The sequence below is a fragment of the Ahaetulla prasina genome, chromosome 8 (genome assembly GCF_028640845.1).
Source record: "Ahaetulla prasina isolate Xishuangbanna chromosome 8, ASM2864084v1, whole genome shotgun sequence".
In the NCBI taxonomy this organism is placed as follows: domain Eukaryota; kingdom Metazoa; phylum Chordata; class Lepidosauria; order Squamata; family Colubridae; genus Ahaetulla; species Ahaetulla prasina.
Window position 1 is genome coordinate 90,957,116 of NC_080546.1, and position 24,747 is coordinate 90,981,862.

The 24,747-nt window shown below is 45.1% G+C and overlaps 2 protein-coding genes across 5 annotated transcripts in view; both read left to right on the forward strand.

Moving 5' to 3' along the window:
• HTT (huntingtin) overlaps nt 1-5,052 on the forward strand; it is a 126,412-nt gene extending 121,360 nt beyond the window's left edge. For all 3 annotated transcript variants that reach the window (XM_058193447.1, XM_058193446.1, XM_058193448.1), the window contains one exon: nt 2,855-5,052. In XM_058193447.1, coding sequence (XP_058049430.1) covers nt 2,855-3,068 — 214 coding nt within the window. In that variant the 3' untranslated portion in view covers nt 3,069-5,052. The remainder of the gene's footprint in view (nt 1-2,854) is intronic.
• On the forward strand, nt 7-24,747 carry MSANTD1 (Myb/SANT DNA binding domain containing 1). 2 transcript variants are annotated; one of them, XM_058193456.1, is made up of 5 exons: nt 7-100; nt 10,999-11,423; nt 19,331-19,615; nt 21,250-21,603; nt 23,147-24,747. In XM_058193456.1, the coding sequence occupies exons 2-4, from the start codon at nt 11,170-11,172 to the stop codon at nt 21,488-21,490; spliced, it is 780 nt and encodes a 259-aa protein (XP_058049439.1). In that variant the 5' UTR covers nt 7-100; nt 10,999-11,169; the 3' UTR covers nt 21,491-21,603; nt 23,147-24,747. The 2 variants fall into 2 exon arrangements, with proteins under 2 accessions (XP_058049439.1, XP_058049438.1); XM_058193455.1 differs by lacking the exon at nt 7-100 and having other exon boundaries at nt 9,690-11,423.

Sequence of the window (24,747 nt, forward strand, 5' to 3'; positions counted from 1 at the left end):
GATATCTATGGAGATTCTAAGTCTAGATCAGGGGTCTCTAACCTTGGAGCTGGCTGAGGAACTCTGGGAGTTGAAGTCCGCAAGTCTTAAAGGGACCAAGGTTGGAGACCCCTGCTTTGCTGGCTGAGGGATCCTGGGAGTTGAAGTCCACAAGTGTTAAAGGGACCAAGGTTGGAGATCCCTGCTTTGCTGGCTGAGGGATTCTGGGAGTTGAAGTCCGCAAGTCTTAAGGGGACCAAGGTTGGAGACCCCTGCTTTGCTGGCTGAGGGACTCGGGTTGAAGTCCACAAGTGTTAAAGGGACCAAGGTTGGAGATCCCTGCTTTGCTGGCTGAGGGATTCTGGGAGTTGAAGTCCACAAGTCTTAAAGGGACCAAGGTTGGAGACTCCTGCTTTGCTGGCTGAGGGACTCGGGTTGAAGTCCACAAGTGTTAAAGGGACCAAGGTTGGAGACCCCTGCTTTGCTGGCTGAGGGACTCTGGGAGTTGAAGTCCACAAGTCTTAAGGGGACCAAGGTTGGAGCCCCCTGCTTTGCTGGCTGAGGGATTCTGGGAGTTGAAGTCCGCAAGTCTTCAAGGGACCAAGGTTGGAGACCCCTGGTCTAGATCATGGTTGTCTCAAAGGTACTTTTTTCAAGACTTTCTTGTTATTTCTTTGAAGACATTTTGCTTCTAATCCAAGAAGCTTCTTCAGCTTTGGACGGTGGAGAATGGGAGGATTTATATTCCTTCAGTCATTTATAAACCTCCAAGTGGCCTCAACGACTCCCTGAAAAAGATGCAAAGGACCAGCTGTCTGCAAGGAGTATCAATCCTTCCATCCTCCACCATCCAATCGGAGCCGAAGAAGCTTCTTGGATGAGAAGCGAAACGTCTTCAAAGAAAAACCAGAAAGTCCAGTTGCCTCTTGGGAAAAAGCACCTTTGGTATATCCTTCGACAGGTATCCTATTTGGAAGGGAAGAGTAGCCCTTTGGTTTCCAGGGGAAGGTGGGAGAGCAAGACAGGTCGTCCTTGACATAGCGACCAGCACAGAAATGTTGTTGAGTGAGACAACAATGAGTTTTGCCCCATTTAATGATCTTCCTTGCCACCGTTACTAAGCAAGTCACTTCAGCGGGGGTTAAGTCAGTAGCCTGCTTGTTAAGCGAACCTGGCTTCCCCCCCTTGACTTTGCTTGTCAGAAGGTCGCAAAAGCAGGTGAGTTGTTAAGTGAGACATTTGTCGCTAAAGGGAGCTCTGGCCCGTTTGGGCAGACTTTTCTTGCCACAGCGGTTCGGTGAATCTCTGCAGTCGTTAAGTTAGGGGGACACCGTTGTTGAGTGAATTTCGCTTTCCCGTGAGCTTTGCTTGCAGATCACGTGACAGTGCAACAGTCATACATCTGAAAGATAAGTCACTTCTTCCAGAGCCGTTATAACTTTGAATGGTCACTAAACAAACTGTTGTAAGTCAAGAATAGGACAGGACAGGACACAGGACTGGACTGGACTGGACTGGACTGGATTGGATTGGATTTGTTGGCCAAGTGTGATTGGACACCAGGAATTCGTCTTGGTGCATAGGCTCTCAGTGTACATAAAAGAAAAGATACGTTCGTCAACAATTCTAAGGTACAACACTTGATGATAGTCATAGGGGACAAATAAGCAATCAGGATATCAATATCAATAGTAAGGATACATGGAACAAAGTTACAGTCATTCAGTCATAAGGGGAAGGAGATTAGTGATGGGAACGATGAGAAGATTAATAGTAGTGCAGATTCAGTAAATAGTCTGACAGTGTTGAGGGAATTATTTGTTTAGCAGAGTGATGGCGTTCGGGGAAAAACTGTCCTTGTGTCTAGTTGTTCTGGTGTGCAGTGCTCTATAGCGTCGTTTTGAGGGTAGGAGTTGAAACAGTTTATGTCGAGGATGCGAGGGGTCTGTAAATATTTTCACGGCCCTCTTGATTTGTGCAGTATACAGGTCCTCAATGGAAGGCAGGTTTGGTAGCCATTGTTTTTTCCTCAGTTCTAATTTTCCTCTGAAGTCTGCGTCTGTCTTGTTGGGTTGCAGAACCAAACCAGACAGTTATGGAGGTGCAGATGACAGATTCAATAATTCCTCTGTGGAAATGGATCAGCAGCTCCTGGGCAGTTTGAGCTTTCTGAGTTGGCACAGAAAGAACATTCTTTGTTGTGCTTTTTCGATGATGTTTTTGATGTTAGCTGTCCATTTTAGATCTTGTGATATGATAGAACCTAGAAAATTGAAGGTCTCTACTGTTGATACTGTGTTGTCTAGTATTGTGAGAGGTGGAAGTATGGAAGGGTTTCTCCTAAAGTCTACCACCATTTCTATGGTTTTGAGTGTGTTCAGTTCCAGATTGTTTCGGTTGCACCACAAGGCTAGTCGTTCGACCTCCCGTCTATATGCGGATTCATCATTGTCTCGAATGAGACCAATCACTGTTGTGTCATCTGCGAACTTCAGTAGTTTAACAGATGGATCGTTGGAGATGCAGTCATTGGTATACAGAGAGAAGAGAAGTGGGGAGAGCACACAGCCTTGGGGGGCCCCTGTGCTAATTGTACAGGTATCTGATGTGATTCTGCTTAGCTTCACCTGCTGCTTCCTGTTTGTTAGGAAGCTTATGATCCACTTACAAGTCTGTTCCGGTACCTGTAGCTGGTTTAGCTTAGTTAGAAGAGTGTCTGGAATGATGGTATTGAATGCTGAACTAAAGTCTACAAAGTCTACCTTTAATAGTTGCACTTTGGCATAGTAAAGTTAAAAGTTCGTAACACTTTACATGAAGTTTTAACCAGGTGCGTCTTGGTTATATCCTTGACTCTTGGTTTTTTCCCCCGAAGTCTTCCGCACATTATCAGCAGAATGGGAAAATCGGAACAAGTCGATCTCAATTTGTTCTGCCTGGTGGCTATCGATTTTTACAGGCATCAGATCGACGAAGAACTGGATCGCAGAGCCTTTCAGTCCATCTTCGAGGTGGTCTCTTCCCCGGGAAATCCGTACCACCGTCTGCTGACCTGCTTACAAAGCGTTCACAAGATCGCCCCGTGTTGAAGAAGAGGGCGGACGGAAAGGCACGGAAAGCCGAACCTTGGCATCTCACGCCGCGGAGGTCCCTCGCAAACCCCTCGGCCTCGTTCTATTAAATTTCCCAACCCAAACTACTCTGTAGGTAACGGTGGCTGGGCCATGCGACACAAAACCTGGAATTTTTTGGGAAGAAGGGGGAAAAAAAAAAAAGAGAGAGAGAGACCTAGTAAGATATGGACAAAATATGGATGCTCATCTCGGCTTAAATTTATATATCGTTCATGCTGAACCTTGTGAATTCTGCAGTATCGGCTCACGGGCATTTAAAACACCTTTGGTTTCATCTAGCTACAAGTCTTCTGTTGCAATTTGTAGTTCTTTCCTAATGTGGCAGCGAAAAAAGGGAAAATGACTTTTAAAGACACTGAAAATTCGTGTGTGTGTATATTTGTGTGTGTGTAAACGCACTCACTCCACGGTATCACACACGCACTCACTCCAAGGTATTTTGATGTACAAGAGTAGGGAAATTAGACACATACTTCTAATGGAACATATACTTCCTTTTATACCTCTAGATTTAAAAGCTGGATTGATTATCTTGGTTTTAAAAAAAAATAGCCAATGTAAATAGTTCTAAATGATGTATATAATATGTTAAGATACAGGAATGGTCTGGAGGCTGAGAAAGCACTTAACACGATTAAAAAAGAATATTTCCCACGTACGTTGAATAGCTCGTTACCGTTTTCCTATCGTATGTTCCTTAGGTCTATTTTTTTAATGCACTCCCGTGTCACCTTTTCAACTCTTATTTCCATCTTTTGTAGGCTACTCTTTGAAAAGTTTAAATATATTGATTAGTTTTAAGTTGGATCTTTAAAAAAAAAAAAAAAAGGGAGGGAGAGAATTTTGTGAAAGTGCTTTGGATTTACCGAATAAAAAAATGGGGAGGGAGGAAAGGAAAGGAACTTGGACACTTCGCAAAACCTTTTGAAATGAACACATTAGCAATATTGGCGTTTTCAGAAAAGTCCCCATATTTGGGTCGGATTAAGAAAGCTCTGCCAACCAACCCAGAGCCAAGAATCCTGATTCTTGTGACTTTCTGTGACTCTTTTATTAGAGGACTTGAAAAATCAGGCAAATATTATCTTGCGAGTCTGCCAAGCGTAGGTTTGGGAGGAGGGAGGTGGGGACACACGCCATTCAGGATCCGTAGTTCAAAACTAGACAGACTGGATCACAAAAGCTGGCAAGGATGTGGCCCTTGTTTCTCTCTCTCTCTCTCACACACACACACACAAAGCCCTGCACAATTTCAACCCCACACTTCCTGCCTCCTGTTCTCTCTGCATGACTTCTGCTTCACGGTCCTTTTTTTTTTTTTAATTAAGGGTTCTGCCTTCTCTCTCTTTCTCTCTCTCTCCCCCTCCCTCTCCTCCTCTGAAATGCGATGGACCCTTCCCCTCTTTTCCAGATCCAAAGGGGTCCCTTTCGGATCCCTCCGTCCAGGAAAGCAGCTAGCGAGAGGCTGGCAGGGCTCTGCTCAGAGCCTTTCCATTCCCTCTGCCACCCGGTATAAGGGTGCCAGGAGCTCTTGTGGTGCCAGCATGGATGCCAACTGTGAAGGCTGCCTGGGGCAATCCGAGAGGAAGATGGGGTTTCTTCCAGCCACCAGCTGTCGGTACCGCAGAAGTACATCTGGTGCACACCCAGAGGCCCATCATCCTGAGCTGGAGGGGTTATAAGACCATGTGCTTTCCCCATGTGAAGCTGTGGTTTGCCCTCCTTATGAGACCAAAACGGGTTTGGGACCTTTGGCTTTTTGATATATTTTTTTTTTTAGCGATGTTCCTGTCATAGAATTCATCTCCATATTTTTCCCCCGTTGCTAACAAAGTGAAATTTTATCAGAACCGCATTGGTGTATATAATGTACGTAAAAATATATGCAACTGCATTGGATGTATGCATACAAATTATTTATTAAACAGAGTTTAAACTACTTTACATTTGCAGGCCGGCTAGTCTTTTGTAATATCTGCGTTATTTATTTTTTTTAAAAATGGCTCCAAATAAAGAATTGCTTTTCGTGGGTCCAAAATCAAGACGTAGCAGTGAGCTTCCTTGTAGACAAACGGATTTTGCTTTGCCAAAAAAAAATGCTACTTACTTATAAATGGCAGTGGACTATCTACTCCCAAAGGTTGAGAGGACACACGCCTGAAGGGGTCTATGACAACTCTCCATGGTCAACTTGCCGTGGTCAACTCGCCATGACCAACACCACAGCCAACTTGCCATGGCCAACTCTATGGGCAACTTACTATGGCCAACATACCACAGCCAACTCGCCATGGCCAACTGCATGGCCAATTCACCATGGCCAACTCACTATGGCCAACACACCATAGCCAACTTGCCATGGCCATGGGGAACTCACTGGCGAACATACCACGCCAACTCGCCATGGCCAACATACAGCCAACTCGCCATGGCCAACTGCATGGCCAATTCACCACAGCCAACTCACTATGGCCAACACACCATAGCCAACTTGCCATGGCCATGGGGAACTCACTGGCGAACATACCACGGCCAACTCGCCATGGCCAACATACCACAGCCAACTCACCATGGCCAACATACCACGGCCAACTCCATGGCCAATTCACTATGGCCAACTCACTGGCCTACACCACAGCCAACTCACTATGGCCAACACCACAGCCAACTCACTATGGCCAACATACCAAAGCCAATTCACCATGGCCAACATACCACAGCCAACTCTCCATGGCTATCTCCATAGGCAACTCATTATGGCCAACACATCACAGCCAACTCGCCATGGCCAACTCACCATGGGCAACTCTATGACCAGTACACCACCGCCAACTTGCTATGGCCAACTCGCCGCAGCCAACTTGCGGCCACCTCTGCAAGCTAAATAGCCATAGCCAACTTGCTATGGGACAATTCACCGTAGGACAAGACTTACGCTAATATCGAAGAAAGAGCGGAATAGAATCATTAAGCCAAAGATGCAAAAGGACGGATAGAATGAAATGTGAATGATAAAAATTATTTTTTAAAAATTTTTTTTAAATAATTGAATTGTTCAATTGTCCAGTGGGGAATTAATTGTAGTGAGTTGTGCTGCGGTAAGTTGGCAGTGGTCAGTTGGCCCATTCCACACCTGAAGGTCTCTGTGTTGTGTCTCGCCCGCTTTCACCGCAGCCAGGGCCTTCTTATCTGCTTCCGAACGCTGAGGAATGTCCTAGTATGCCTCCTGGCCCCAGCCCTGGCTCCATGCCCAGACAGGCTGAGGAGGAGGAAGCACCTCCCGGCCCCAGCCCTGGCTCCATGCCCAGGCAAACGGAGCAACTAGACCCCTCCCCCTCCCCCACAGCATGTGAGCCTGAGGAAGGTCAATTGCCAACAGCTGCAGACTGGAGTGACCCTCACTTCAGGAGAATTGATAGGCGGTGTCAACAGAAGGAAGGGAGGGGCAGGCCTGGATAAGTGCTGAGTCATGGAGCCACACCCCATGGCCTATATAAAGGATCTGCTTTCTGGCATTCTCTGAGTCAGGCAAAGTCTAACGTATCTTGCTGAAGTCACTTTCTGGTCTCCTGCCTGCTTTGATAACTTTGCTAGGACTTTGGCAGAGCTGCAGAGGCACGCCTGATTCGGATTTCCCTGACCCGGTCGTCAGCGGAGGAGTGGGACACGACACTCTGCTCCAGCCACACCAAAAACCAGAGGGGGGAATTCTGTCCATTGTCCATGTCTGGCTTGCCTAACATATTGGCAATGTGCCTACCACATGCCAAACGATCTTGTACCTGTTTTTTTTTAAACAAGTTATTACCACTTTGGCACTTTCAGGCCTCACCGCTGTTTCCTAGCCAGCTGACTGGCATGCCGGCTATTCCCCTGCGGCCAGCATTCCTTTTAACTTATCCAAGTGACATTATCCCACTCGACATGATTGCAGGACAGGCCTTCATCCTCATCCTCAGTCCTCACTTATTGGATTTATTTAATGATCCACTCCAAAGGTCTCTTGGCCATATATCTTTGCCACCCAGCCCTTACAGCGTATTTTAAAGGTTGGCCTTAAAACCAAAACATTTTTGAAAAGTTTCTTTCGGGGGAAAAAAGAAACATCGTTGACAGTTTCTTTCAGGAGAACAGCGAAATTGTGAAAGAATTAGAAACCAGCCAAGAAGGAAGAACTAAGGTTATCCCTTTTCTCTACCTCCTTCAGGCGCCCTGAGTTTATCAATCCGTTCTTCCTGCTGAGAATACCATCGAGAGTCCCAAAGAGGGGAGAGAAGTGCAGGAGGACACACAACTCACAAAGTGTTGTGGTCCACCAGCAGCCTGCGCAGCTGACAACGGAATCAGACAGCGATGAGGCTGAGGAAGAACATGGGCCAGTCCTGGAGGCTGGGGAAGACCCAGATGAGGGCTCTGCGTCGGAGGCTGAGGTGGGGCCAGGGCCATCGGGGAGTGATGTGCAGACTCCGGAGCCTCCAGAGGCTGACAGTAATGAGGCAGAGGAAGAGGAGGAGCCTGTTCCTTATGCACGCATGAGGAGAGCTGCCAGAAGGCAAGAGTAGCTCAAGCAAAGAGGAGTAGGAGTAGGGCCAAGAGATGGTTGCCCCCCCCCATAAGGTTTAAAAGACCAGCAACAGCTTTTGGGCTCTTTGCCGGAAAACAACATTGATAGCTTTGTCTTGCTGCATTTGTTTCTTGTTGGCGTCTTCTGCTTTTGAACTTTTGCCAAGAAAGGCCTTTGACAGTTTGCCTAATTAGACCAAAGTTGGTGATAAGACTGAAGAATTGCATTATGAAGAATTTGCTTTGATTTAGTTTGGACTGCGCTGAGAATGAGTTAATTCTCAGCTGTTTTAATAAAGTGTCGTGTCCCACTCCCACTCCGACGCACGTGTCAAGGGAGTCCGTAACAGACTTGGCAACGAAGCCTTTGCAGCTTGCCAAGTTCCTTCGAGGTTTATCAGGGCAGGCAGGAGTCCAAGTTGTGACTTCAGCGATAGAGTCCGATATCAGCAAACTAGATAAGACTTTGCTTGACTCAAGGTTGGAATGCCAAAAGCAGGTCCTTTATATAGGCTGTGGGGTGTGGCTCCATCACTCAGCATTTATCCAGGCCTGCCCCTCCCTCCCTTCTGCTGGCATTGCCTCTCAGATCTCCGGAAGCGAGGGTCCTGCCACTTTGAATTGTCTTCAGCTGGATCTGCTGTCAGTAATTCCAGCACGCGGCTGGCTTCCTGCTCACACGCTGTAGGAGTGAAGTTTATTGGGCTTGTCCGTTCACTCCTGGCATCCTCTCTGGGCATGGGACCAGGGCCGGGGGCTGGAGGCATGATAGACCGTTCATCTTCATTATCAGACTCGGAGTCTGATAAAAGGCCCGGTTGGAGACGGGAGGGGCCCGGCTGAGGAGAGGAGGGAGGACGAGTCACAACATAAAGTCTGTTTGTTTGAACTGATTGTGTCTACTACTACCTACTTGGGCCTGGGTCACAACACAAAAGTTGTATCAACCATCTCTTGGATGGGCCTGATGTTGGGCCTTCCCAAATGCCCCCTCCCTCTGGGGTTTCTCTTGCTGTCCATTCGGTGGGTCTTTCAGTGACTGACACCTCCCTGCCTTTCTCAGCCATTTGGCCCCTCAACCTAACACCAGAAGGGTTCTGGGCTGGCACTGCTGGGACCCATCCGTCTCCTAACCCAAGAACCACGACGCGGCTGGGAAGCCGCTGCGGCTGGGAGTCCTCTGGCACCTGCAGCCCTTCTTTCTCGTGGTTGCCCGCCTGGCACCCCAGCAAGTTTGGGGAGGCCACCTTTTCCATTTCAATTTCAGAATAGAGCTGGAAGGGACCTTGGAGGTCTTCTAGCCCAACCCTCTGGTCAAGCAAAAAAAAATGGCTACCAACCTGCCTTCCGTGGAGGACCTGTATACTGCACAAGACAAAAAGAGGGCTGTGGAAATATTTACAGATCCCTCACATCCTGGACATAAACTGTTTCAACTCCTACCCTCAAAACGACGCAATAGAGCACTGCACACCAGAACAACTAGACACAAGAACAGTTTTTTCCCTCGAACGCCATCACTCTGCTAAACAGATAATTCCCTCAACACTGTCAAACTATTCACTAGGTCTGCACTACTTTATTTTTATTTATTTATTTTATTTATTTGTCACAACAGTATATATAAGCATAAGCATGAAATAACTATGCGATATATAAGCATATATATAACCATAAGTATGTAATAACTATATTAATTGGATATAATGAAAGGAAACAATAGGACAGGAACGGAAGGCATGCAGGTGCTCTTATGCACGCCCCTTACAGACCTCTTAGAAATGGGGTGAGGTCAACAGTAGACAGTTTTTGGTTAAAAGCTTTGGGGATTGTGGGAAGAGACCACAGAGTCTGGTAGTGCATTCCAGGCATTAACAACTCTGTAACTGAAGTCATATTTTCTGCAATCAAAATTGGAGCAGTTCACATTAAGCTTAAATCTATTGTGTGCTTGTGTATTGTTGCAACTGAAGCTGAAATAGTCTTGGACAGGATTTTTTAAACTACCAGAGTCTGGTAGTGCATTCCAGGCATTAACAACTCTGGAACTGTTTTAATAATATTATTACTTTAACTCTGTTATTAATAGTAACTCTGTTACTCTTAATAATAATACTATTAATCTTCTCATCGTTCCTATCACCCATCTCCTCCCACTTATGACTGCATGACTGTAACTTTGTTGTTTGTATCCTTACGATTTATATTGATATTGATTATTTCCTGATTGCTTATTTGTTCCCTATGACTATCATTAAGTGTTGTACCTTATGATTCTTGATGAAGGTATCTTTTCTTTTATGTACACTGAGAGCCTATGCACCAAAGACAAATTCCTTGTGTATCCAATCGCACTTGGCCAATAAAAAAAATCCATTCTAAAAAGAAAAAGAAAAGCAGGACACCCTCTACCATTCCAGACAAGTGGCTGTCCAGTCTTTTCTTGAAAACCTCCAGTGACGAAGCACCCACAACTTCTGGTGGCAAGCTGTTCCACTGGTTAATTGTCCTCGCTGTTAGGAAGTTTCTCCTTAATTCCAGGTTGCTTCTCTCCTTGATTAGTTTCATTAGTCTGGCCTTCAGGTGTTTTGGAGCAGGGGTCTCCAACCTGGGCAACTTTAAGCCTGGTGGACTTCAACTCCCAGAAAGCCCCAGCCAGCCTTGCTGGGAGTTGAAGTCCTCCAGGCTTAAAGTTGCCCAGGTTGGAGACCCCTGCTTTGGAGAATAGGAATATATATATCACACATTGCTCCCAGAAGCACGAAGCTGAAGCCTGAAGATGACGAATGAGACTTCGTCGAAACGTCGCCAAGACACTTCCAATTTTACACGGGAGAAAACCCGAACAACCAAAGACCTATATACAAACACCCGTGAAAACCTCAGAAAATATATATCTTGCCCTGCAGAATCTTGCCCTGCAGCATTGGAGCCTGAGATCTGAAGGTGCCCTCCTCGCTTTGCCAGAGCCGAGGCTGCAGCGGGGGGTTGTGGGGGTCTCCCTAGAGAGACCCCTGACCCACACGGACAGCTGCAGGCTCTGCGGCAAAGCTCGCAAAGCAAGGAATTTGCAGCCTTTCGACGGGCCTTTCCAGCTGCCTCCCGGCTGCGATGCTGCTCTGATTGGGTGGTGGTGATGGGGGAGAAAGAGAGATGCAGGGGGCCAGCTGTGTGTGTGTTGTGTGCGAGTGTGTTTGTGTGCACGGGGAGGGTGAGCGTGCGGCTTAGTTAAGCCTAATGTGGTTAAAAGCTTTAATATTGATGGCCTGTCAACTTTGTCCCGATTCTTTGCCTTTCAGTTAAAAGGTTTTTGTTGTTGTAGCTTATGCAGTGGCTCCGTTGCTATGGAAACATGACATCGAAATGACGTCCCTCCGTTTAAAAGCTTTTAGCTAAATTCCAGCCTGTCAGATGTAGGCCCCATCTTGTGCTGCCAACCGCGGCTTGTGCTGCCCGGCTGCGAAGGAGAGCCTCCGCCGTCCCGGCAGCTGCCATGGCTTCAGCTCCGGTCCCTGGTTGCCTGCTGTCGGTCCAGAGCGAGAAGCACCGACGGGCGCGTAACTGGACCGAAGCCGAGATGCGAGGCCTGATGCTGGTTTGGGAGGAATTCTTCGAGGAGCTCAAACAGACCAAGAGGAACGCCAAAGTTTACGAGAAAATGGCCAACAAACTCTTCGAAATGACGGGAGAAATCCGGCACGGGGAAGAGATCAAGATTAAGATCACCAACATGACCTTCCAATACAGGTAAGCCGAGGATGCTCGGAGATGCCACGGGGAACCTCGAGATCTTCTATGGATCCCTCTGCCCAAAAGGAGGAGGATTTCGGGGCACCGCCCTTGCTACCCACAAAGGTCCCAGCAACCTTGCTGGGAAAAAGAGAGGGAGGCCCGAAAACCACTGGGCACGGGCAGGAGCCGAAGGTGCCAGGCAAGCAAGGATAGCCCAGAATGGCACCTCCTGGTTCCGCGGGAGTAAGAGCCAGCCAAGCCAAGTCAACCTTTGTGCCAATCTTGGTCCCTCTTGCCCCTCATCCCAGCCAGGTGGCCTCTCCAGAGAGTGGTGCCTAGCATTGTCACCGTCCTGGGCAAATAATCCAGACCCAGGAAATTTATGGGCCATTTATGCCCATCCAAAAGTTGGGGAGACTGTCAAGATGTGTTCATTAAATGCTAACCTTGCCGTCTCCTTTTCTCAATGCGCGATCCCGCCAGGGTACCAAAAGTTATTCACAAGTGCAACCGAGCGGTACTCCTTGCTTGAGTTAGAAGGTCATCTAATCCTCCCTTGGTCAACTGAGGACAACTCCAAAGAGCCTCAAAAGCATCTTTAGATGTGAAGCCCGTAGAGATTCTCCGTCATCCATTTTTCAGGTGGTAACTTTAGGATGGGAAGCACTTTCGTTGGTCTTTTGATCCGGGGTGATTCCACCCCAAAGCAGGGCATGGCATTAGGGGCTGCCATCTTGACTTTTTTTTGTTTACCTCCTCCTCAATATGGTTTACACCGCAGGGAAACTTTCCCCGACTAATTTCCATGTAGGCAAGAGAGCGGAATTCTGACATGCTTGTGATCAGGAAGCTGGAGGGTTCTCGGGAATGGTTTGGAAAAGTCAAGGAGGCAGAAAGCGCTCTACGGATCTGAGCTGATCCCAGTCTTTATGCTCCGAATTTTTTTGCTCAAGAGTCAAAAAGAGAGGAGGGAGACAGAAAGGAGGAAGAAATGCCGTTGGTTAGAGTTGTCAACTCGCCGCGGCCAACTTTCTGCGGCCAATTCCCTCGCGCGATAAGGGCTCCTAAACAAATATCGAAGGAATAATAGAATAGAATCATTAAAGAGATGATGCTGAAGGAAGGATAAAAACAAAACGTGCACGACAACAATTAAAATAACTTTTAAAATGGTTTTAAGTAATGAAATTGAACTGTTGAAGTGTCCCGCGGCGAGCTGGCTGTGGTGAGTTGGCCACGGTGAATTGGCTGTGGCAAATTGGAGTGGCCAAAATTGTGGAAACCTTTTGGGAAAAGGTTTTTTTTTCTAAAACTTTAGAAAAGCTAGTTTTCTAAAACTAACTAATAACACCATTTTTGGGGGAGTAGTAATACCATAAAATTATATATCAATGGAAAGATAATTTAATCAAGAATGTCATGCAATAACTTTTATGGAAGATTTGCTATCAGAATAGCAGTTACAGTATAAAGAAGAAAAGTGAAACACGTAGAAAAAAACGAGATATACAAAAATGATCACCACGTCAGTGAATACTTAGTTGGCTAACCTTTAGCATGAATGATGGCCTTACAACGTCTTCCCATGGAGCGAACCAAGTCTTTGAGTTCTGCTGCTGTTATCACGTGAAACCAAGATGGAATGATGGCTTCTATCAACTGGGTTTTATTGCTGGGTTGGGATGCGGTGGCTCAGTGGCTAAGACGCTGGGCTTGTCGATCGAAAGGTCGGCAGCTCAGCGGTTCGAATCCCTAGTGCTGCTGTGTAACAGGGTGAGCTCCCGTTACTTGTCCCAGCTTCTGCCAACCTAGCAGTTTCGAAAGCACGTAAAAAATGCAAGTAGAAAAATAGGGACCACCTTTGGTGGAAAGGTAACAGCGTTCCGTGCGCCTTTGGTGTTGAGTCATGCCGGTCACATGACCACGGAGATGTCTTCGGACAGCGCTGGCTCTTCGGCTTTGAAACGGAGATGAGCAGCGCCCCCTAGAGTCAGCAACGACTAGCACGTATGTGCAAGGGGAACTTTTACCTTTACCTTATTGCTGGGTTGCTTCTGACTTTCTTTAGTCTGCTGCATAGACTTTCCATTGGGTGAAGGTCTGGGCTATTCCCAGGCCATTCCAGCAGTGGAACAGGATTATCTTGAAACTCAAAAAAAAAAAAAAAGTGGTGTTATTAGCCACCAAACCTCAAAAATATCCCTTTCCCAAAATGTTTCCACAATTTTGGCCACTACTCTAGCTGGACACGATCCGAGGATTCCTTCTAGAGGAGATCCTGCAGAGAGACTAAGACCCTGGGAAGAACCTATCCGAAACTTGTGACCTGCAACCGATTCCTTGTAGATCTCCAGAGAGGGCTTCTGGTTTCCAGACAAGCAGGCTGGCACCTGGCACCAGAATCAGGCATTTGTGCCAGTCAAAAGAGGTCCCTGAGCTACCATCCAGATTTAAAAAGGGAAACTCAAAATCCCTAAAGGAGAATAAAGGCCAGCATCAAGCACACCCTTGAAAAAAAATACCGGTAGTCCTTGACTTTTATTTATCAACAACGGCATTGAACAAAGCAACTTTGTTTTTCACACTTAATGACCATTGCAGCCTTCCTCGTGGTCACGTGATCAAAATTCGGATGCTTGGCAACCGTCTCCTATTTACAACGGTCGCAGTGTCCCGCCGGGCTCACGTGATATCTCCTTTCGCGACCGTCGGACAAGCGAAGTCAAGGGGTGAGAAGCCCAATTCACTTAACAAACGGGCTACTAACTTATCAGATGCAGCGATTCACTCAACAGCTCAAAAAAACTGGGCAAAACTCACTTCACAAATGTCTCATTCAACAATAAAAATGTCAGGCTTAGTTGCGACCGTAAGTCGAAGGGTTACCTGTATCATAAGTAAATCCATATTGCAAAATAGAATTGTCCTTGTCCGTAGAGTTGGCAAATTCTTTTCCTAGAAAATAATTCCAGCCCGAAGCTTAATTTTCCTGTTTTCTTTTTTGCATTTTCATAAGCTACAGAATAACACTGGTTAGTTGTCCTCACTGTCGGGAAGTTTTTCGTTAATTCCAGGTTGTTTCTCTCCTTGATGAGTTTCCATCCATTGATTCTTGTCCTGCCTTCTGGTGCTTTGAAGACTAAGTTGACCCCTTCTTCTTTGTGACAGCCCCTCAGACACTGAAAGACTGCTATCATGTCACCCCTAATTCTTTTCTCTAGACTAGCCAAACCCAAATCCTGCAACCATTCTTTGTATGTTTTATGTACACTGAGAGCATATGCACCGAGGACAAATTCCTTGTGTGTCCAATCACACTTGGCCAATAAAAAATTCTATTCTATTCTATTCTATTCTATTCTATTCCATTCCATTCCATTCCATTCCATTATTTTCTTTAATTACACTGAGAGCGTATGCACCAAAGACAAATTCCTTGTGTGTCCAATCACACTTGGCCAATAAAAAATTCTATTCTATTCTATTCTATTCTATTAGTCTCCATCTTAGTTGCTCTTCTTTGCACTTTTTCCAAAGTCTCGACATCTTTTTTGTAATGTGGTGACCAAAACTGGATCCAGTATCCAGGTGTGGCCTTACTAAGGATTTATAAAGTGGTGGTGGTTGTTGTTAGTTGCAAAGTCGTGTCTGACCCATTGCGACCCCATGGACCACGTTCCTCCAAGCCTTCCTGTCCTCTACCATCCTCTGGAGTCCATTTAAGCTCCCACCGACTGCTTCCATCCAATCACCTCGTTCTCTGTCGTCCCTGTCTTCTTTTGCCCTCAATCTTTCCCAGCATTAGGCTCTTCTCCAGGGAGTCCTTCCTTCTCATTAGGTGGCCAAAATATTTGAGTTATAAAGTAGTATTAATACTTTATGTGGTCATGGGGAGTTGTCCATGGCAAGTTGTCCATAGCGAGTTGGCCGTGGTGAGTTATCCATGTCAAGTTGGCCATGTCAAGTTGGCCATTGTGAGTTGGCCGTCGTAAGTTGGCCATGGCAAATTGTCATAGTCCCTAACCTGGAGTCCTTGCAGATGTCTTTGATGATCTTCTCTGGAGCGGGAAGAGCTAGTTGCAGGTGTCCTTGTCATCACAGGACTTGACGAACACAATGCACTGCCTTTCAGGACCTCTCAGAAATTATTGTCGGTCCAGAATACAGGGGCCGGGTTCTAATGGAGCCTCCTCTCAACCACATATCATGCATGTAGTTCACCCTACATTGGCTCCTGAATGGTTCCTGGGGGCTGGAATGGGACTTTTTGCCTCGAACCCTTGGCACTGCCTGTTTCTCCACCAGGGTTTCGCCTCTGCATTATTACGCCTTGGCACTTTGGGCCACGGCCCCTCCGTCCCAGTCCCTTCGCTGTGGCCCCATTTGTGGCAGTACAGTTTGCGTCGGGCTTTTGGGCGCATTGGACAGTTCGAATCCAACCAATCGCATTCCTAGCTTGGCACTTTGATATCTCCACCACCGCCGAAATAAACTGGGAAGGAAGTTGTGAGGGCTGTGGTCTCAACTTCAGACCTCCCTGACAACTTTCAGGTACTTTTTTCAGAGCAAAATTTTTTATTTTCCATAATAATTCCCACAATTTGACCAGTGTACAATACAATCACTTATCCAACAATCGATCCTACACTCAAATTATGCTCAATCAGGGCTGCTCGACCGCCACTCCCTCCCTTAATCCTTTCTACCCTTCTCCTCCTTCTTTGACTTTCCCCACCATCCTTCTCCTCGCTTTCCTACTTCCCCTCCTCTTTCCCACTTCTCACTACCATCCTTTCTAACCCTCTATCTTCTCCTCCTTCTTCTCCTACTATCCTTTCTTCTCCCTCCCTTCTTTCCTACCTACCCATCTGCCTACCTACTTTCTTCCTTCTTTACTCCTCTTTCCTTACCCTTTCCCTTCGGGAGTGGTTACCAAGCAGTCCCGACTTTACACCATTCCAACTTGTTTAATTCTACCATTATTCCTGTACAATGGCAACCAATCAATTTATAGTCTTCCCCTTCCCCCCCTCCTCCCCACCCCCCGAGACTTCCCAGAACAGAATACAGGGTATTGTAACTAACAAACATAATCTAAAATATAACATAAAACATATTCCATTTCACACCATCACACCATCACACTATCAGTTTCCTTCTTTCTTAAACTCTAATACATAGTACTTTCAGGTACTTTTAGCAGCTCTATAAATTCAATCAATCAATCGATCAATCAACCAACCAATCAATCAATCAAACAAACGCCAGTTTCTCTTAAACTTTGACTGTGAGATCTGGAAGGAGTAGAATTGAGCAAACGTATTATTATTATTATTGTTTTTAACTTCGGAAAATGCCTAGATGAGTACAGGTCATCCTCGACTTACGACCACAATTGAGCCCAAAATTTCTGTTGCTAAGCAAGACAGCTGTTAAGCGAATTTTGCCCCATTTTACGGCCTTCCTTGCCACCGTTGTTAAGAGAATCACTGCATTTCTTAAATTTATCATGCGGTTGTTAAGCGAATCCAGCTTCCCCCTTGACTTTGCTTGTCAGAAAGTCGCAAGAGGGGGGGTCACGTGACCCAGGGACATTGCAACCGTCGTAACTATGAGTCGGTCGCCAAACGTCTGAATTTTGATCAGGCGACCATAAGGATTCCGCAACAGTCTTAAGTGTGAAAAACGGTCATAAGTTACTTTTTTCATTGCCGTTGTTAACTTTGAACGGTCACTAAGTGAACTGTTTTAAGTTGAGGACTGGACTGTATCTTTTAGCTGTCGTCAGAGACAGATTTGAAGATGGAGGCATCTACGAATGAACATTTTGATTTCTAGACAGAAGGATTTCCATCCACCCTCGGTCCACCCTCAGATTAACAGAGTTGGAAGGGACCGTGTAAGAATAGAATAGAATAGAATAGATCTTGGTCATGTGCGCAGTGGCCTTCTACTTAATCAAAAATTACCCTGCTGACGTTGGACCAGAATTCTCTTCTGGAATTATTCAGGTAGGGTTGAGATCTCCGGAGAATTTCCCACGTGGTCTTTGGGGAAAGGAGGAAGTGAAAAGAAATTTCTTGGTGTAGAATGGAATGGAATGGAATGGAATAGAATAGAATAGATTTTTTTATTGGCCAAGTGTGATTGGACACACAAGGAATTTGTCTTGGTGCATATGCTCTCGGTGTACATAAAAGAAAAGATACGTTCATCAAGGTACAACATTTACAACACAATTGATGATCAATATAGATCATAAGGATTGACAGCAACAAGTTACAGTCATACAGTCATAAATGGAAAGAGATTGGTGATGGGAACTATGAGAAGATTAATAGTAGTGCAGATTCAGTAAATAGTTTGACAGTGTTGAGGGAATTATTTGTTTAGCAGAGTGATGGCCTTCGGGAAAAAACTGTTCTTGTGTCTAGTTGTTCTGGTGTGCAGTGCTCTATAGCGTCGTTTTGAGGGTAGGAGTTGAAACAGTTTATGTCCAGGATGCGAGGGATCTGTAAATATTTTCACGGCCCTCTTCTTGATTCGTGCAGTATACAGGTCCTCAATGGAAGGCAGGTTGGTAGCAATTATTTTTTCTGCAGTTCTAATTATCCTCTGAAGTCTGTGTCTTTCTTGTTGGGTTGCAGAACCGAACCAGACAGTTATAGAGGTGCAAATGACAGACTCAATAATTCCTCTATCTATCCTCTAATCTAGTCCAATCCCACCGCCCGTGCCCTGGCTCTTAAGACTGCCAATTAAAATAGACAAAACGGGGGGGTTGTGCCCTAAATTTCTGTCAGCTACTAGATGCTCTATTTTATGGTGCATCTGTTTTATTTTTTATTTTTCTTCCGCAGGCCATCGCTCTGCTGAACAACTAATTCCCACAACACTATCAAATTATTACTAAGGCTATATTACTATTATTCTTCTCATTCTTCCTATTACCTATCTCCTTTTCTACTTACGACTATAACCTTGTTGCTTGTATCTTTACAATTTGTATTGTTTTATTTCGTTTCCGAGTATGATTTGATTGCTTATTTAGTAACCTATGGCCATCGCTAAGTGTTCTATCTTATGATTCTTGATGAATGTATTTTTTTTATGTACACTGAGAGCATATGCACCGAGGACAAATTTCTTGTGTGTCCAATCACACTTGGCCAATAAAGAATTCTATTCTATTCTATTCTATTCTATTCTATTCTATTCTATTCTATTCTATTCTATTCTGCTCTGCTCTGCTCTGCTCTGCTCTGCTCTGCTCTGCTCTGCTCTGCTCTGTTCCATTCCATTCTATCTTCCTCTTCCTCCTCCTATTCTTCTCCTTCTCCTTCTCCTTCTCCTTCTCCTTCTCCTTCTCCTCCTTCTCCTCCTTCTCCTTCTTCTCCTTTTTTTCTAATCCTCCTCCTTATTCTATTCTATTCTATTCCTCCTCCTTCTTATTCTGTTCTGTTCTGTTCCGTTCCATTCCATTCTATCTTCCTCTTCCTCCTCCTTGTTCTATTCTCCTTCTCCTTCTCCTTCTCTTTCTCTTTCTCCTTCTCTTTCTCCTTCTCCTTCTTCTCCTTTTTCTATTCCTCCTCCTTATTCTATTCTATTCCTCCTTCTTCTATTCTATTCCTCCTCCTCCTTCTATTCTACTTCTTCCTCTTCCTCTTCCTCTTCCTCTTCCTCTTCCTCTTCCTCTGCTCTATTCTATTCTATTCTATTCCTCCTCCTTCTTCTATTCTACTTCTTCCTCTTCTTCTTCTTCTTCCTCTTCCTCTGCTCTGCTCTGCTCTGCTTCTATTCTATTCTATTCTATTCTATTCTATTCTATTCTATTCTATTCTATTCTATTCTATTCTATTCTATTCTATTCTTTCCATGTGTGATGCCCGTTTGCATACGTGACTGTGTTTTTATCATCGCAGGAAATTAAAGTGCATGACCGATAGTGAAACCTTGGCGCCCGATTGGCCTTATTTCAAAACCATTGATAGAATATTATCTAAAGTCCCGGAACACAACGACGTGAAAATTCACGATAGCCAGCAACCGGGGCCTTCCACCTCACAGACCGAAGCCTCACAATCGCCATCCACCAAATCGGCGCCTCTTTATTTACCATACAATCAGTTCCCGTACGAAGGACGAGAAGAATTCTTCGAAGATGCGCCTTCAGAGAGTTCCTCCAGTCTAATTTCGTATAAATTAAGGTAAACCCGCACATACACACACCCCATTTTGACTTTCAAAGCTTATGGGTTTGGCCCGGTGTGATTGGGAAGTCACAAGGAAGCTGCTGAGGGATTTAGAATTGCACACCAAAATGAGAAATCTACGTCACCGTTTGTACCAAGGGACTGTTCAGATCAACCTTTGAATTAAGGTGAGACGAGGAAGGAAAATTTCAAGCAATGCCATCGATCAAAATAGAGCTGGAAGGGACCTCGGAGGTCTTCTAGTCCAGCCCCCTGCTCAAGCAGGAGACCCTATGTCATTTCAGACAAGTGACTATCCAGTCTCTTCTTTAAAATCTCCAATAATGGAGCACCCACAACTTCTGGTGGCAAGATGTTCCACGGGTTAATTGTCCTAACTGACAGGAAGTTTCTCCTTAATTCCAGGTTGCTTCTCTCCTTGATGAGTTTCCATCCGTTGTTTCTTGTCCTGACTTCTGCTGCTTTGGAAAATGAGTTGACCCCCACCCCTCCTCTTTGTGGCAGCCCCTCAAATACTGGAAGACTGCTATCATGTCCCCCATTAATCATTAATTAATTAAGCGGAAAGAGATGGGTGATGGGAACGATGAGAAGATTAATAGTAGTGCCGATTTAGTAAATAGTTTGACATAGATAGATTAGGCAAACCCCAATCCTGCAACCATTCTTCCTATGTTTTAGTCTCCAGGCCCTTAATCTTCTTCATTGCTCTTGTCTGCACATTTTTCCAAGGTCTCAACACCTTTTTTTGCAAGGTGAGGACCACAGCCGCATGCGATATTACAGGTGTGGTCTTACTAAGGGTTTATAAAGTGGTACTAATAACTGTACGTGATTTTGATTCGATGCCTCTGTTTATACAACCAAGGATTGTATTAGCTTTTTCAGCTGCTGCCGCACACGGCTGGCTCATGTTTAAAGGATCGGCCACCAGGGCTCCAAAGTCCATCAAATCTCTTGCTTCTTCTGTCTGTAATTTTTCAAGCTTTTCTCTTTATTTTTATTCTTCTACGTTAACTCATGTTTAGTGGAGTTTAGTGTACTTTATTGTCACTGCACATGCTACAACGAAATTAAACGCCGTCTTCAATGTTTATATATAACCTGAGACCAATTAGTTAGACAAATAGCCAAATAGCCTGGCTTACATCAAGTGCCTGATCTTCGGACCTTTCGTCGTGAGCTAAAAACATATTTATTCACTCAAGCAGGACTGGCATAAATAGTTGATTTTAAATTGGGGTTTTATTAATATTTTAAATTTTTAAATCTTTTTAATTATCGGCCGTTTAGTAATAGTTTATTTTAAATTCTTTTAATTGTATATATTCTGTATTTTATTTTTGGCTGTACACCGCCCTGAGTCCTTCGGGAGAAGGGCGGTATAAAAATCTAATAAAAATAAAATAAAATTCCTAACGATAACTATAAAAATAAAAACACAAACACGCCTCCTTTAACTTCTATATAATTGGAATTGAAACCCTAATAACTAAATAACTTACTGTTATTAAACAGGGTGGGATGGGCCCGCGTGTGCACCCTTGAATTATTTTGATATCACGACATCGCAAAGACTATCGTGGGTGCACGAAGGGGTTTTAACGCCGAAGTTTTTCCCGTTTCAGAACAGAAGAGCGACCGGTGAAGAAACGAAAAGTGCAAAGCTGTAGTTTTCAAAAGAAGAAGTTGAAGCTAATGGAAGCCATGCTGGAAGAGCAGAAGAAGTTGAGCAGAGCTATGGAGGAAACATGTCGGGAAGTGCGAAGGACTCTGGACCAGCAGAACATTATCCAAGTCCAGAGTCTGCAGCTGCAGGAAAGAATGATGAATTTACTGGAGAAGATGATCACCAAGGCCAATGTTTAAATTTCTGCCTGGGGAGGGGACAAAACCAACCAACGAACAAAAAGGAAGCAAACTTAACCTGTTTTGATAGAAATGGCTTATTTCATATCCCTAGGATAGCTTCCTCCTTCCAGGTAAATCGACAAGGGAAAGAAACGACCTCCTTGTGGGGTAATTCTTAAGCAAATAAAATTTGGGCTTGATAATATGAGTTAATTTTGGGAGGAAACGGGAAGGGCAAAGCCACAGAGCAGGCGCAGTGGTGAGAGTGCAGTCCTGCAGGCTATTTCTGCTAATCACTAGTTGCCAGCGGTTTGGCAGATTGAATCTCACCAGGCTCAAGATTGACTCAGCCTTCGGTCCTTCCGAGGTGGGTAAAACGAGGACCCAGATTGTTGGGGGAAATATGCTCTGTAAACCACTTAGAGAGGGCTGTAAAAGCACTGGGAAGCGGTATATAAGTTTATTGCCCCTTCCTTCCTTCCTTCCTTCCTTCCTTCCTTCCTTCCTTCCTTCCTTCCCTCCCTCCCAGTGGTTAGAATGCAGTATTGCAGGTTAACTCTGCCCACTGCCAGCAGTTCGATCCTGACCTGCTCCAAGGTTGACTCAACCTTCCGTCCTTCCAAAGTCGGTAAAAATGAGGACCCAGATTGTTGGGGGCAAGAGGCTGACTCTGTAAACTGCTTAGAGAGGGCTGTAAAGCACTATGAAGCAGTATATAAGTCTAAGTCCTATTGTTATAAGGAAGCAATTTTGTGTTTCAGCTATGTTGAAGCAAAACGTGATTCCTAAGCCATGTGGGATTATTGCGCCGAGGGTTTATTTTGTTCCAACCTTATCGCAGTGAAGAGAGACTTGACGGAAGAGCAAATGGAAAGGCCAGGGGTGAAATGCTACTGGTTTGCTCCGGTTCGGGCGAACCGGTAGTAAAAAAAAAAAACTAAACTGTGCGGTACAGCTGATCATCAGAAATACTGGTTCGGAGGAAAAGCTACCGGTTCCTCCGAACCGGTATTTCCAGTGATCAGCTGTGCCGTGTGGTTTAGCTTTGCTAGAAAGCAGGAAATCCTGCTTTCTAGCGAAGTTAAATCACGCGGCACAGCTGATCCCCTCCCTCCCGCTGTTCTACTTACCTTCCGAAGCCTCCTTTTTGGTGTGTATTGTGTAGGCACGTGCACAGCACGCATCTGGCATGCACTACATGCGTGTGCAAGTGAGAGGAGTGGGTCGGTGGCCTGGAGGTGGAGCTCTCGCTTCATAATCAGGAGGCTGTGAGTTTCGATCCTAGAGGTAGAGGCAGATATTTCTCTCTCTGGGCACAATGAGAATATATCTGCTGAACAAAACTCCGCATTGGCGACAGGGAAGGGCAGCCGGCCAGTAAAACACTCAGCTCCATTCAGTTGCCCAGACTCCATCTCACATGGGATTATGGGGTGGTTAAAAGATGATGATGATGAAGATGATAATGATTTTGGCAGGCGAAACCTTTCACCTTGTATTGTTGAATTCAAGTCGAGAAGTTTTGTGAGGTTGCGGGGGGGTGGGGGTGGGGGCTCCAGGATGTTCTGCCAGGGAGACCTTGAAAGGGGATGAGATAGAGAAAAGAAACAGCAGTTGCCCAGAATTTGCTTAATCCATTCAGCCTTCTCTTTCTGTTTTTTTTCTGATTGGCAGTTCACCGAAATTCAAATCCGACCCTGATCTCCATGAATCTCCTTTCATGAAAAAAAAATATATCCACATTTGCGACCTGTTTGGTTTTTCCGCTCGGGAAAAAGCGCCGATTGTAGCGGTGCCGAAGGGGAGAGAAAAAAACTTAAAGCAAAGCCACCTCCAGATTGCTTACAGGAACCCAAACGTGCTGCAGTTCAAGCCTTCGTTTGGTCCAAGACCGCGGAGAAGAAAGAGGAGCAAAGCAACATCGGGGACGAGGCTCTGAGGAGGCTGCAGTGAACGGGAGGCAGGAAAACGAGAAGACAAGAGATGGGGACGGTCCCTGCAGGAGAAGCAGGAGGTCTCGAGAAATTCTCCACCCGAAAAAAGATCCAGGAACGAATGGCTAACCAGGCTGGCTGGATTCCTCTCTAAAGATGTTTCTCCTCATCCCCTTCCTACTCTCTCATTTGAGGCTCCAGGATCTCCCAATACACTGAATGATCACTTACGATGGCAAGAAAAATAATAATAATAATAGGAAAATCCTGAAAGAACTCTTGTACTTGCAGATACCATAGACTGGGGTGGGTGGGGGGAAATACGCGGGAAGGATTGTACGCCACAAATTTATATATTCTGTTCCACTCCACAAAGCATAATTCTTTCCCCTACAGCGTATGTGCTAAAATAGGGCTAGTTTTAAAAGACACTTAAGAGCGAGAGAGAATGTTATTTATATTTTAAATATAACGCGGAGGCCCAGCGATCCTATTCCAAAGTTTATGCATTTTCTTTCTAGTTCCTTATTCCAATTTCAGGAAAGAAAAGAAAAAAGAATATTCCGGATCATATCAGAACCAGCGACAACCATGAGCGAAACGGATATTAAATCTTCAGCTTTTATGCTGAATGCTATAAATCCTAGAGTCTGATTTTATAGTCAAATTCAGGCCAAGCAAAAAGGGTTTTGAATTGAATTCGGAATGCTGGCGCCAAATTGATGTGATTGCGGAAGTATCAAAAGAAACTCGATTGTTGAGGATGGAATATGGTGACATACTTACTACTCTGTCCGCTCGGGGCTGGGAGAGTTTGAATTGAAAGCCAAGCTCATGATGGAAGAAGAAAGAGGAGAAGACGACGAGAAGGTTTCTATAGAGAGGGCATCATTAAGTAAACATAGCGAAGAGAAGCTAAGTAGAAACCCTTCCGGTAAAAGAATGGGGGTCATGGAGATGAATGGACGGATGGATGATGTGCATGGATGGATGGATGGATGGACAAACTGATGGACGGATGGACGGACGGATGGATGAATGGATCTATTGATGGATGGATGGATGGATGAAAAGATGAATGGATTGATTGATTGATCGATGGATGGATAGATGGATGGATGGACAAACAGATGGATGGATGAAAAGATGAATGGATCAATGGATGGATGGATGGATGGATGGATGAAAAGATGAATGGATCAATTGATCGATGGATGGATGGATGGATGGATGGATGGATGGATGGATGGATGGATGGATGGATGGATGGACAGATGGATGGATGGATGGATGAAAAGATGAATGGATCAATTGATCGATTGATTGATCGATGGATACATG

Bases quoted from the DNA above. Each gene is read 5' to 3' on its own strand.
- MSANTD1 (XM_058193456.1), top strand. From the start codon at position 11,170: ATGGCTTCAGCTCCGGTCCCTGGTTGCCTGCTGTCGGTCCAGAGCGAG. The intron at 11,424-19,330 runs GTAAGCCGAGGA...TTATCATCGCAG, and splicing joins AACATGACCTTCCAATACAG to GAAATTAAAGTGCATGACCG. The intron at 19,616-21,249 runs GTAAACCCGCAC...TTCCCGTTTCAG, and splicing joins CTAATTTCGTATAAATTAAG to AACAGAAGAGCGACCGGTGA.